Source organism: Lingula anatina, chromosome 5 (genome assembly GCF_051362555.1).
Source record: "Lingula anatina isolate TDL-2025a chromosome 5, LinAna3.0, whole genome shotgun sequence".
Lineage (NCBI taxonomy): Eukaryota > Metazoa > Brachiopoda > Lingulata > Lingulida > Lingulidae > Lingula > Lingula anatina.
Genome location: NC_141771.1, coordinates 7,048,881 through 7,063,633, shown reverse-complemented (window position 1 = coordinate 7,063,633; position 14,753 = coordinate 7,048,881). Strand labels below are relative to the sequence as shown.

General features: G+C 38.5%; 2 protein-coding genes across 2 annotated transcripts; both read left to right on the top strand.

The window, feature by feature from the left end:
• The first annotated feature begins 1,442 nt into the window (after positions 1 to 1,442).
• LOC106181752 (putative defense protein 3) lies at positions 1,443 to 7,196 on the top strand. The gene is made up of 3 exons (XM_013566232.3): positions 1,443 to 1,805; positions 5,397 to 5,625; positions 6,299 to 7,196. The coding sequence occupies exons 1-3, from the start codon at positions 1,604 to 1,606 to the stop codon at positions 6,447 to 6,449; spliced, it is 582 nt and encodes a 193-aa protein (XP_013421686.2). The 5' UTR covers positions 1,443 to 1,603; the 3' UTR covers positions 6,450 to 7,196.
• Positions 7,197 to 7,382: 186 nt separating this feature from the next.
• On the top strand, positions 7,383 to 14,195 carry LOC106181759 (putative defense protein 1). The gene is made up of 3 exons (XM_013566242.2): positions 7,383 to 9,099; positions 12,439 to 12,670; positions 13,202 to 14,195. Exons 1-3 carry the CDS (start codon positions 8,898 to 8,900, stop codon positions 13,338 to 13,340), a joined length of 573 nt encoding a protein of 190 aa, XP_013421696.2. The 5' UTR covers positions 7,383 to 8,897; the 3' UTR covers positions 13,341 to 14,195.
• The last annotated feature ends 558 nt before the right edge of the window (positions 14,196 to 14,753 follow it).

Genomic DNA, 14,753 nt, shown 5'->3' with positions numbered 1-14,753 from the left:
TTCTATTGTCATCTATATATATATAGTCTGCGGTCGGTCTACCGGTACCCTACCCATTTGTTTTCCTTTGAACGACTCATTACTAATGCCTTGTTGATTCATCATTAACGGAAGCACTCAATAAAAATGAGCTTGCGAACACTGTGCTGAAGATACGCGAAAAGTACAAGTGCACCTGCCTTGGTTTCACAGGGAAAAAAAGCCTCTTAGTGGCCCCCCATTAAGGTGGCGCCCCCTTTGACTGGCGCCCAGGACACGGTGCCCCACCCACCACACGCAAGACATACATACGCCACTGATTTCAGACGAAGACCTCAGGATCATGATCAGAGACACAAGACTAATAAGCCGACTGTGGTAGTTTTTAAATCATTTAAAATATTTTTAAATCTTAAAAGAGGAGTGGATTCTAGCGCAGCATCAGAGCCGATATTTTGCCTCAAATGTCGATCTTGCTCGAAAATTGTTTGGATAACATAATGGAAGCTACCCTGTGCTCTTCTTTACTCTATATCCTACCACAAGCCGACTGGGTGACGGCGAAGTTATTGTGCAACAATTATTGCCAGAAAAACAGATTAAAAATTTACTCGGTGAACAGTGAGATAAATCTTCTGTGTATCCCTAGTAAAATGAATTCACTCTCTGGCCCTGGTACTGGTAGTTTGCCCTTTCGATCCAAGTCTCAAGATCGTATTATTTTCATTTTTACAAGGCATATTTTTTTCTCTCACGTTGAAATTTGAAGAAGAATAAAAATGCTAATGTGACACCAAACAGCTGAATTAAATCAAGCACCCGCTTTCATTTCGGACCAGTGGTCCTTTGTAAGATTAATATACATGAAATCATATTTTCATTCTGTCGTAATCTGGATGTTTTGTAATAACACTCAAATCTAATAGACACGTAACTATGATTAAACAGTATTGATTTTGGCCTCTGAAGTGCCCTTTTTTGCTGAGCGGCAATGACAATTCAACAGGATGTATAATGACAATTACGAAATAACAACCACTTTTGTCCATTAGTCAGGGCATTTACAATTATGAAGGGCGGGTACTTTTTTTATTCTCACCCCAGCGGAGATTCGTGGGCCTCTGAGATAAATCCACTATTTTTCACCCCTTTTCTTAATTTGCTGTAAATTGAAACTCATAGTTTTGTGGACCCCATTGTGTTTCTATGCAATATTAAAAGAAGGCGGGCTTGCTTTGGATAAACGGTGGTGCTTTACGAAAACAATGAGGGGGATGTGAATAAAAAATTCCTTCTGTGGGTGTCACAATAGGATCTAATTTTCAATACAAATATGTCACCTCAGGTAGCGGGACATCTTACTGTTTACAAATCGTGACGTGCACGTGACCGTGCGGGTCATTACGGTCCAGCAAATCAGATTGAGTGACGTCACTGACTCACCGCCGGTCTACTTAAACGTCTGCTCAAACTTCGTTATCTTCATTATTTGGTCAACAACAGTCACCTGCATTCCGGCACAGCGAGTGACACCAACGGCTATAAGGTTATCAGTTTTCCGTCAATAGGACATATTTAACACTGCTTGTTACTCAGCGGCTTGAATTATAGACAAAATAACAACATGAACAGCTACACATGGATCCTTGCCGTGGTCTTCCTCGGCTGTGACCTGGTTAGGGTGCAGGGGTACGGAAGCGGGGCTCCTCCCGGCGCCTGCGATTCTATGGTCCCCGGGCACCAGGGGTCACAGCCCCAGACTGGACCCAGCCCATACACCATAGGCGTCCAGGTGTCCAGCTACACCCCTGGACAAACAGTGAACGGTAAGTGATACACTACGGATCTATTTGTGTATTCAGGTTCATAATTGTTTTGAAATAAAATAATGGTGTAGCTAGCTAGTGTTTTAAGGTTCAAAATTCAGTTTTGGTGATTTGGTGAAGTCATATGGAATTCTATATTATTGTGATGTTGACAGATGTAGATAAAACAGCGGGAGGCAGACATTTATGGCTTTCAGCTATAGCTATAAACGCCCTGTGTAACGGTATATATATATATATATATATATATATATATATATATATATATATATATATATATATACGATCTAATGTGTATATTTAATACGATGTCTAAGATAGCGGTTCTACCCCAACTGCACTAGTATTTGATATTATTAAATTGATTTGAAGGAAAATGTTTAGCTTTACGCGATTTATTGATCTACATGTACGTACGTGGTATTTTCAAGCTGAACGCAATGAATTCAACAAATTAAGTATACGATTTCCATATAAAACTCAAGCTCAGCAAGCCTCATTACCAAAGGGCACGCATTTGTTTTTGTCTCACGCTGCTAGTACACACTGGTATTCATACAAAATTTTTGAATGGCCACTTTTGTTTTTATCGATTATTTCTAGTAGTACCAGCTGTTAACGCGTTTTGTTACAGCGTATGATATGTTAGTCGAGCCATGCCGGTGCGGCAGTTATTGTACATCACCGAGACATATGTAGGTCTACTGGTAGTTTGAATATGACGACGTCTCTTGACATATAACCTATAGCACTCAGTAATAGCAGCGTGGATCACCCTTAAACTCTCTACACGGATTCTTGAGAGAGAGAGAGAGAGAGAGAGTGAGAAAGAGGATTCAGTGAGGTCGGGGGGGGGGGGGGTCCTTCGCCGGGCCCCGAACCCCGAACCCCAGGCCAAGGGGAGGGGGAAAGGGTTGGCTTTGCATCTGCGGATCCCCCCCCCCCCCCCCACACACACACACACACACACACACTTCAAATAATTCTGGATCCGCCCCTGACCAGTCACCGGTTTGTCGACATTAGTTCCGTGTCCAGTATTTAAAACAGGATTTATTTATTATGTCATGCCGGTGGAACAGGTATAGCTTATTGATGGAAAATGACGACGTATCTCGGTGACATGAAACATGATAACCATAGCAGGATATTAACAGCAATATTTTCAACGTTTTACACCTATGAATCAGCCTTGAGAGAGCATCCCCAAAACCCCCTCGAGTTAACCAGCTTTTCGTCTTTAGTTCCGTGTCTAATATTAGGAACAGGGATCAAGTATGCCGTCATTGTCACTGTTCAACTATCCGTTGCTAAACCGTATGTCGATGACGTCTTGATTCCGATTCAAACCACTGATTTGCATCACTTCCGTACCACGAATAGAGATCTTAGGTCCGGGAGGATGGGTGTGATGCTTTCCCTGATGAGGGGGTATGAGGGAAAGGTGAAATTACTAACAACTACAGTCGGTCACGAGTTTGCCAGGTACAAATTCAGCGATCACGCAAACCTTGTAGTTTGAAACACGCCCACAACAACAAAAATAGGGTTTTGTATTTAAGTGCAGTTGTCCCTGAGGAATAGCGAGGCGTTTGAGAGGACTCTATTAGCGTCACTTAACAACATGGCCCCCGCCCCTTGACCTACCCTGATAATCTATTCACGGTTGTTACTAAGGATCGCACCACTGATAAGGACGGTCGCTCCAATTAATAATTTATGTGAACCAAGTCGCCCGATAGCTCCACAAGTACATGTACCAGCCTGTGCCTGGTTCTTGTAGCGATGGGACTGGCTTCTTCTGTTTGGTTTAACTTTCTGTCGTATTACACCCTTTATGACAACGAATATTGAGCGCATTATTTGTGAATAATCCCATGGATTTGTGCTACAGTTGCTTTGTAAACGAATGCAGGTTGCAGGTGTTTACGTTGCTAAGTCAGTGCAGCACATGCTACTAGCAGAGGGGGGTCATTTCATAGTAACCATGGATGGGGGGGGGGGGGGAGTGCTACTTTATACTTAATATAATATAAAACCTTCCTTTCAGGTGATACTTATATATATATTACAGTATTTTGTATTTCTGATGAGAAAAAGTTCTGGCACATAATCATCGCCTTGTCATTATTATCATTATAAATGTCAGTAAAATGACTAAATAGGCCTACATTGTCTAATGCCTCTGACCTTACTTTATAAATATGGCCCTTAAACTACGACAGAACTAAAAATAGGTTTACACAAGTATTTTATGCAGATATATAATCATCATCATCATCATCATCATCATCATCTTTATTGATATATTGCAACCCGAATGTTATATATATATATATATATATATATATATATATATATATATATATATATATATATATATATATATATATATATATTTTTTTTTTTTAAGTGAAATTTATTTAAATCTGAAAAGCCTGGTCATTTTTGGCCCTGTTGCACTCTATAGTCGCTCTCACCTCCCTGGGGAGGATACAGCCCAGAGAGGATTACAATCAAAGCATGTGATCTGTCGCCTTGAGTGGCTATAATGCATCAGCATAATTTATCAACAAGCTGGAGATAACCTATATACCTTGTACACTATTCTTACTTGTTAGATGTCCATTGTTTATAATTAATCGGGTCAGTCAAAGTATCAATATACTTCCATGGTCAAACCCTTATCAGTGTTACTGCTGTGGACATAATGTCAATAGTATTGTGCAATATTTCAGCGTGTCAGTGGAGTGTTTAATGGTCTAAAGGAATATGACTTGGCCGAGTGACACTAACATCGGGGACCTAATGAGCCCGTATCTATAAAAATTAATTTTCTAAGTTTAGTCCGAAGGCCTCTGTTGCTATGCCACACGTTGAAAAGGGTTTAAGATTAACCTGAAAAAAGGATATAAACACTATATATATATATATATATATATATATATATATATATATATATATATATATATATATATATATATATATATATATATATTTCGTGTGTTTATTGCTTTTTTTTCAGGTATATGTATATATATACGCAAATCCAATGTTTTTTTTTTTATTTTAAAGATTTTCCAATAAACATTTCAAATGTAAACACATTCAAAGAAACAATATAACGTTGGCTTCTTGCTTGAACTGAGTGGACATTATATGCCTTTTAAGTAAAAACTTAATAACTTCAACCGATACGAAATACTTTAATCATTGATGTTTTTGCTGCCATGTCCAGGCAGTGTCTCATTAACGTTGCCGTCTGATATTTAAATCGGGAAAGCGAGCAAGTTTCATTTTTACGTTTTTTAACAGCGATGGGTAATCTTGACCCAAACTGTTTTTTGTCCGACTCTTTACGGCGTTAACCCAATAGATTTCTACTGATCATTATGGTCTTTACTTGATGGAAGTCTTCAAGTGGGACTTGCATTGATTTCACATATGCGATAAATTATATGCGACAGATAAAGAAGTTAAGATTTTGTGGTTATCTAATTATTGGTCTGATATAAATCCACATCAATCGATATATACAACCAATCAATATGTCTTAATTAATCTATTTATTCATTATTTTTACAATTTCAGTGACCGTCAGTGGCACAGAGGATTTCCGGGGTCTTCTCCTTCAAGCACGTAAGGCAGGCACCGACGAAGTGGTAGGAACCTTTCGGGACCCTCCAGCCAAATTCCAATTCCGTCCCTGTCCTGACGGGGGAGCCAAAAACGGAATAACTCACACTGACACGACAACCAAAAACAACAGGACATTTGTGTGGACAGCACCTTCCACAGGAGTTGGAAATGTACAGTTTTAGTGAGTATTTGGAGTATGTCTCATGTAGGTGTGGCGGGTGCATTGCGTTAGTTGTGATCAGAAAAATTGTCAGGATGTTCTAATTGCGTTAGACAAGAGACACTTGTGCTCGATATAACTAGTTTCATTGTGTGGCAATTTAGGCACATTATTTCTGTTTAACTTTTCGCTTCTTTTGACTTAGACTGATTAGCACATTTAAGCAGTTGTCATCCACTTATAAAACTAAAGCAAAATTGATTAAATAGTTATTCTTAGCGACAAGTCATTGTCTACACACTAGTAAGTAGGCCTACACTGAGTTAAAATCGTGGTCTCTGCCGAAGACCTATGTGTAAGTACTAGTAAAACCTAGGCTTAAATTTAAACTTGTACAACAAGAAGTTCATTTCAAAATAATTAACCCTCAACTAATTCTTAAGAAAGTTACCAAGTGCTTTTAACTTTTCCTGTGCCGCACTGGTGGATACGACACCGACTCATCTTGGCAGCAAAGGCCTGTGCACGATCCCCCCCCCCCCCCCCAAAAAAAAATATATATATATATATGGTGCGCAAGGTTTCAAGGGTGGCACTGTATTGCCCGCTCTTCTTCAGCAATAATTCCGGATCCTCCGTGCTGAACCTGTTTTCAACAATATATATCCTCAAATCTTTTTTTTTTTAATTCTAGTGGCACCGTTCTTAAAGAAAAACCAACCTACTGGGTGAAGCTCACAAGCAGTGTCATATCGGGAGAAGGCGGCGATTCCAACGGGGCCTCCTCACTGCTTGTCCATATTTCATCTGTAATTGGAACCGTTTTGCTGGCTAAAATTTTATAGACAACGAAATTTCGGGGGAAAGTATTTTTAGATCAATAGCACGACTCGTAGCAGAGTTACCTTCCTGGAGACAGCTTTTATTGTGATTTCTCTAACAAGAACCAAGCAGGAACAATAATTTTGACAGGGAAATATTAGGACCAATGGATATGAGAAAAATATTTATTTTAAATCTAAACGGAATATTATTCTGGGTAATTGCTTTTCTCCGTTTTTGTAGTCGAAATGACGAACAAAATCATATTGTAAAATCTCATATTAACTTCTAATTTTACAAGTTTTGCTTAGATCTCCATATGCGCACAAATGTCATAAATCGCGCCAGAAATTAATCCGCTTTAAAAGCACAAGTTGTTATCTTTACGACAAATGAAGATATTGCGAGTGACATCGTCTCTGAAATCATATATCATTGGCTCAAACCAAATTACTTTCGCCAATCAGCCGCGTGTTGATGACGAGGCTCGGATTCAAAGCGAGTCTCTGAAAAAGCGTAGGCAACTGATGACATTTGGTCATCCTCGGTTAATTCCTTATTCCCCTTATTTTAGGCAAGGAATAACCTGACGTGTTCAAAATGGGAAGTGAGAACACAGTTTATTTTTTACAGTAATATCATCACATTTTAAATCGTTTAATGTATTTGTATAATTTTCTCTCGCAAGTACATTCCATTAGGTTTACGTGTACCTGTGCATTTGTCCATTTTTATATTGTGTTAAATTACAATAAAAACTAGCAAAACTGTCTGGATTTATGGCTTAACACTCCAGTCTCTGGATGGAAAGAATGAAATTGTGATTGATAAGTTTTAATTACTTTAAAGTGCAAAACTACTGCAAGACTCGAATATGCTTGATGGTGACAAATTCATCATCTTCAAACACCATTAAAAGTGACATGCATGTACAAGTACCTCTGCACACGTACATGATGCGTTAATCTGAGCATGAGCAATTATTGATTTTTTCATTTGGTAAAGTTTTGCTTCACTACTCATATGGTAACAAAATGCTTAAATTTAATTCATTATATTAAAAAATTCAACCTTTTATCATTCTTTAAAATGGATGTAAATCAGGAGTTTAACATTTTAACAACAACAATGCAGAAGTTTTATGAAAGAAAAGAAATCCTTATTTTGACACTTTTACACAGTCTCATTTCTTCAACATTTCCCACTAAATTCTCAATCCGTGAAACACGTACATTATATTTTCTATCATAAGCAGCTGCTACTTCCTGTCGCATTTAATTTACTAGCACAACTAACACAATGTAACACTTACACCGGATATACTCCTAATAATCACTAAAACTGTGCATACTCAGTCCCTAAAGTAGGCGCTCCCCGCGTAAATGCCATCATAATTTTGACCAAATTTTTTAATTTTCCTGATGGTCAGTCTCTTGCTTGGTTTCTCTTTTATAGCGGTTGGTAGAAAATATGAGATTAAATAGAATGGAATAAAATGGAAGAATGGGATGGAAATAAAATAGAATAGAATAGAATGAAAAAATTGTTATGAATAAAAAATAGTAGATTGCCTCTAAGCCAAAGTGATGGTCATTGGATATCATGATTCCATACCTTCCCGGATGAAGTCTCACTTTTGCACTGAGTTAACGTCATACTGTTGTCATCTATATATAGTCATAGACACCGAGCCATGATTTTACAGTATTGATTTTGGCCTCTGAAATTTCCTTTTTGCTGAGCGGCAATGCCAATTCAACGGGTTGTAAAATGAAAATTACGAAATAACTAACCACCTATAGTTAGTGCAAAGACAATTATCTTGGGCGTGTACCTTTTTGATTATTACTCCAGGGGAGAGGTCTATCCACTATTTTTTACAACCCTTTTCTAAATTCGCTGTAAATTGAAGCTCATAGTTCTATGGACCCCATTGTGAGTCTTTAAGAACACTTAAGAAAGGCGGACTCTCTTTGGATAAACGGTGCTGCTTTATGAAAAGAAAAGAAGGGAGTTTGGGTAAAAATCCTTCTGTGGGTGTCACAATGAGGAAAATTAAGGTATTCGTTTCGCGTTAGTTCGCTTCATTTTGTATCAAGTAAACTCGGTCATTGATCAATCACAAAAAAATCTCATATTTCAGTACAAAAATGTCACCTCAGGTAGAAGGACACCTTGCTGTTTACAGAACGAGACGTGAACGTGACCTCGCCGGTCATCACGCCTCAGGGAATCATAATAAGTGACGTCACTAACTCACCGCCGGCCTACCTAACCGTCGGTTCAAACTTTCTATGTTCATTCTGAGGTCAACAACAGTCACCTGCATTCCTGTACAGCGAGTGATACCAACGGCTTTGAGGTTATCTGTTTCTAGTTAATAGGCAATATTTACACTGTTTGTTACTCAGTGGCTTGAATTAAAGGCTTTGGAAGCACACTATTCGACCAGAAAAAAAAAAAAAAAAAAGATGAGCAGCTACACATGGATCCTTGCCGTGGTCTTCCTCGGCTGTGTCCTGGTTAGGGTGCAGGGGTTCGGAAGCGGGGCTCCTCCCGCCGCCTGCGTAACTATGGTCCCCGGACACAATGGGACACAGCCCCAGACTGGAGCCAGTCCATACACCGTTTCCGTCCAGGTGTCTAGCTACACCCCTGGACAAACAGTGAACGGTAGGTGATACACAACGGATCTAAGACTGGGTCCCCATCCCTAGATCGATCAAACAGGATCGGTCCATCTCCACGGGGTTTCTCGCTATATTGCTCTCAGCTTAAGTGGCTTAAGAAACCCCGTGGAGATGGACTGATCCTGTTTGAAGCTGCCAAATGATAATTAATTACCCCCTATCAGCTTCAGTAGGCGTAGCTGACATCTAAGCCGCTTAAGTTAATTGCAATTAAGTGAGAATTCTTGAGAAATCTTGGAGATAGTTTGATCCAAAGTTAGTACGATAGTCTCTGGGAATGGTCTCTAAGACAAAAAAAATATCAACTCTTATACTGGACACTTATGTAGTGACAGATTCCTGATGATGTCCTTTTGGACGAAACGAGTCTCTGCAAAACATCTAGCAGATCTGCGTGAGTGTCCAGTATTAGAGACCATTCCCAGAGACTATCGTAGTAACTTTGGATCGAACTATCTCCAAGGGGATTCTCGCTTATTGGAATTAACTTAGGCGGCTTAGATGTCTGCCACGCCTACTGAAACTGATAGGGGGTAATTAACTATCGTTTAGCAGCTTTAGTAGGCGTTCCATATATTTAAGCCACTTAACTGAAAGCATTTTAGCAAGAAACCCCGCGGAGATGGCCCGATCCTGTTATATCGGTCGGTTACAAAACTTTTGAAAGCGATTTTGTACGTATTTGAGTGGGTCCTCATATCGGAGGGTATGTCCCTACTGAGGATAAGGATAATGATTATTATTTATGTTTTCGTTGAATTACGTTTTGAGGAAGATTAAAACTAATATCATTCCTGTGTACTAAAAATTATCTCGAAGTGCTGAGTCACGCTTTTTTATAACCTAAGATATAGTATTTTATCACAAACGACACGGTTAATATATAGTTCAACCGATTCTGCCTAGTCACTGTTGGATCTAGGGGTGGCGGGAGGGGCACAGGTGCATAGTAAACGTACCAGCGTTTTCTTGCTGACCGAATTAAGACAAATTAACGACGCCCAGGTTGAGATGATTGGTTTTCTCTTACGTTTGCATGTCACTACAGCGAGTATTTTTGCACAGTTATTTACTTCCTCGGTCAGCTAGCCTCTGATAGAAGGCAATGGCTTAGACCCCATTCTCATACCTACATCGATCGAGCAGGATCGACCCATCTCAGAGGGGTTTCTCGCTAAATTAAGCTGTAAGGGGGTAGTTAACTATTTTTCAGCAGCTTCAGTAGGCGTGCCAGACATCTAACCGCTTAACATGAATGCAATTTTACGAGAATGGTCGAGATGGGTCGATCTTGTCAGATCGATGTAGGAATGTGAATGGGTTCTTACTTTCTGCTGTTATTCCTGCTGTGAATTCGTACACACAGTAATGGTATAAATGAGCCAAGGACGAATGTCAAAGCAATGTTGTCGTTGGATCATGTATAAAAGCAGTGAACGCATTTAAAAAAATTCGATTGTTATCTCAAGAGTTGGGTTTCATTGATTTGCATTTGTACGAAAAGTAGATAGCTTGGAGGAGGAAGGTACTGGTACGTGTTAGAAATAGTCACCAACTACGGAGTGCAGACACGGAACAAATAGTAGCTGAATGTTTTCCAAATATTTTCTGGTTTCTTAGATTCTGGCGAATAACAGTCTATTGCACGAAAGTACGTTTTCACCAAGTTTTGTGTGTAATTTTGTATTGCTTTATAAGGTGTTATTTCCGACGCACAGACTTGTAATTTAATAGCTGAGAAGCTGATTTTCGCACGTTTTTAGTCTCGTATGACGTCTTGCAGTGCCAGTTGAGAGAACAATTTTAAGGTCTTTTAAAGGGTCTATGTAATGTAACTTTCTTCACCTACATTTGTGTAATTAAATCAAAACTGCGTTGCAAAGATATATCCATTTAAAAATACGAAGAACCATAAAAATATTTCCTCTGCGACGAGTAGTTGTGTAGAAATCACCACCGTAACTTGCAGCCGTGTATTATTTTTTTGTGTGTCTGTGGCGTTTAAAATTGAAATGTAACGTAATACCTTTTGACACGACATCGATCCAATGAGAAAAAAAAAAGAGATGAAATCTGAAGGACGTGTATATAATTTAGGTGAATAGCACTTCTTCGCATCCGTTTTCACTTATTTTAGGATTCCAGTAATTTTTGCGACCTGGTTTTACAGCCTTTTAGATGACATTTTCACCTGAGTTTTATTTATTTATTTTTGATAATATCAATCATTGTGCCAAATTGTATACTCTCCTAATTCATCACACATATACCGCGCATGGATTATAAAGTGATACGAGTGCGAGGTGCTGATGAGTCCAAGGAATTGACATGTAAATAAATTTCGAGAACGGATTGGCTCTTTTGGTCACAGGTTCACGGTTTCTGAAGATGAGAGTCTGTAATCCAGTCTCCAGTATCAGATATGGTCAATGACGTTTTGTCTAAAATCAGTGATGAGGTACATATGCAGACGTGTGTCAAATTATCAGACATTGTCATCAGCGTACTTTTATGGCGAATCCGAGGGTGGGCAAAAAGGGCTACGGGTTATTCCCCCCTCCCACTTAGCTTTGGAGGTACCCCTCCCCATCTTCCCCAAAAATAAATAGATAAATCAAGTTTAACAAGCGAACCAATATTATACGAAACATAGCATTTCCACCCGAGTGTCCCACATATGTCAGCAAGATTGTGTTATCATATATACATGCGATCTTTCGCCTTTAGTAACTATAATACATAAGCATCATCTACCAAAAAGCTGGTGATAACCTATATACCCTGTACACTATTCTAACTTGTTAGATGTCCATTGTTTATAAGTCATCAGGTCAGTCGAACCTGTATTATTGCTTAGCTTTATTGCTGTGGACAAAGTGTCAAAGGAACAATATTACGTTGGCTTTTTGCTTGAACTGAGTGGACATTATCCGCCTTTTAAGTAAACAACGTAACAACTTTAATCCATACGAAATACAGTAATCATTTCATAGCCAGGGCGCTGTTTTATTTAAGTAGCCATCTGATATTTAAATCGGGAAGGCGAGAGTTTTTCACTTATTTTTTAAACAGCGATAGGTAATCTTGATCCAAACTGTTTTTTGTCCGACTCTTTACGGCGTTGACAGAATAGATTCCTGTCTTTACTTGATGGAGGACAGGTCTTAAAGTAGGACTTGCAATGATTTCACATATGCTATAGCTAAAATAAGTTTTGATTTTGTGAAAAAACGTGCCGACTAATGATCTATGATTGGCCTCTTATTAATCCACTATCAATTGCTACATGTATATCCAACCAATCAATATTTTACAATTTCAGTGACCGTTAGAGGTACGGTGGATTTCAAGGGTCTTCTCCTTCAAGCGCGTAAGGAGGGTACCAACGAGGTGGTAGGGACCTTTCAGACCCCTCCGACCAACTTCAAGTTTCGTCCCTGTCCTGACGGGGGAGCCAACAACGGGATTACTCAGACTAGTTCGTCGACCACCAAAAACAACATGACATTTGTGTGGACAGCACCTTCCACAGGAGTTGGAAATGTGCAGTTTTAGTGAGTATTTGGAGTATGTCTCGTAGGTGTGGTTGCATGGTGCATTGCGTTAGTTGTGATCAGACAAAATGTGTCAGGAAGTTCTAATTGCGTAAGACTAGAGACACTTGCGCTCGATAGGCCTATAACTAGTTTCAATTTTGTGCGGCAATTTAAACACGTTATTTCTGTATAACTTTTCGTGTCTATTGACTTAGATTGATTATCATACTTAAGCAAATGTCATCCACCTATAAAACTAAAGCGAAATTGATTAAATAGTTCTTCTTAGCAACAAGGCATTGTTTACACACCAATAAGTAGGTGTAGGCCCTACATCCCAGAGTTAAAATCGTGATCTGTGAAGAAGTGCTATTTGGAAGAACTAGCAAAACCTAGACATAAGCTTTTACAACAAGAAGTTAGTTTCAAAATAATTAACCGTCAACAAATCCAGGGTTTCGAAGGTTGCAAGACATTGCCCCCTACTTTTCAGCAAAATTTTTGACCCGGAATGCTGAACCTGTCTTCATATCTTTATTTTAATTTCAGTGGCACCGTTCTTCAAGAAAAACCAATGTATTGGGTGAATGTCACAAGCAGTGTCATATCGGCAGATTCCGGGGCCTCCTCGCTGCTTGTCCATATTTCATCTGTGATTGGAATCGTTTTGCTGGCTAAAATTTTATAGACAACGACATTTCGGGACAAAAGTATTTTTAGATCAATAGCACGATTCGTAGCACAGTTAGCTTCTTGGAGGCAGCTTTTATTGTGAATTCTCACACAAGAAGTGACACATTAGTTAACTAATACAATGTACAGATGTATATATATCCAAGAACCAAGCAAGAACAATAAGTTTGACAGGAAAATATAAGGACCGATGGATTTTAGACAGATGTTTATTTTAAATATAAACGAATTATTGTTATTTTGGGCAATTGCTTTTCTCCTTTTTTTTTTTTTTTTTTTTGGTAGTCGAAATGACGAAGAAAATCATATTGTTAAATCACATAGAGCCTATTAACTTTAATTTTACAAGCTTTGCTTAGATCTCCATAGGCGAACAAATGTCATAAATCGCGCCAGGAATTAATCAGCTTTAAAAGCACAAGTTGTTATCTTTACAAACTGTAGGCCTGCGTGCTTTCCCCAAAAGAAAGCGTCAATGAGATTGCGAGTGACATATCGTCTCTAAAATCATATATCGTGTCTCAAACCAAATCACTTCCGCCAATCAGCCACGTGTTGATGACGAGGCTCGGTTTCAAAGCGAGTCTCCGAAAAAAAGCGTAGGCAACTGATGACGTTTAGTCATCCTCGCTGTTCCTTTATTGTAGACAAGGAATAACCCGACGTGTTCAAAATGGAAAGTGAGAACACGGATTATTTTTTTACAGTAATATCATCACATTTTAAATCGTCTTATGTTTTTGTATATTTTTCTCTAGCAAATGCATTCCATTAAGCTTACCTGTACCTGTATACTTGTCCATTTTTATATTGTGTTTAATTACAATAAAAACTAGCAAATCTATCCGAATTTATGGCTTGACACTTCAGCCTCTGGACGAAAAAAAATCTGAATGACAAAATTTAATTACTTTAAAGTGCAAAACTATTGCATGACTCGAATGTGCTTGTACGAGACGTATTCATCATCTTCAAACGCCATTAAAAGTGACGTACATCTGTACATGTACTTGATGTATCAATCTCTGCATGAACAGGTCTTGATTCTTTCTTTTGGTAAAGTTTGTTTCACTACTTATTTCGGAAATAAAATTAATGCCACCTTATATAGCACAGTATATAATGGATTTGCCAGAACCATAAATAATAACTCTTAGTATGAAATCTATATTTCACAACAAAAACAGTGTGATCAACTCATGGAAATATAATATATTCTGTTTTACCACAAAAACGGCAGTTAGAGCTATATTATTCTGATATCTGAGCTTGTCTTTAGACCACTCGACCTCCACTGACGGCTATTTACTCTGTTATAATCTCTAATGAGATTATAATATCTTAAGAAATTATAATCTCTTAAGAGATTATAACAAAAAAAAAAAAAAAAAAAAACATTTAAAAAAAA

Bases quoted from the DNA above. Each gene is read 5' to 3' on its own strand.
- LOC106181752 (XM_013566232.3), top strand. From the start codon at position 1,604: ATGAACAGCTACACATGGATCCTTGCCGTGGTCTTCCTCGGCTGTGAC. The intron at 1,806-5,396 runs GTAAGTGATACA...TTACAATTTCAG, and splicing joins CCCTGGACAAACAGTGAACG to TGACCGTCAGTGGCACAGAG. The intron at 5,626-6,298 runs GTGAGTATTTGG...TTTTAATTCTAG, and splicing joins GTTGGAAATGTACAGTTTTA to TGGCACCGTTCTTAAAGAAA.
- LOC106181759 (XM_013566242.2), top strand. From the start codon at position 8,898: ATGAGCAGCTACACATGGATCCTTGCCGTGGTCTTCCTCGGCTGTGTC. The intron at 9,100-12,438 runs GTAGGTGATACA...TTACAATTTCAG, and splicing joins CCCTGGACAAACAGTGAACG to TGACCGTTAGAGGTACGGTG. The intron at 12,671-13,201 runs GTGAGTATTTGG...TTTTAATTTCAG, and splicing joins GTTGGAAATGTGCAGTTTTA to TGGCACCGTTCTTCAAGAAA.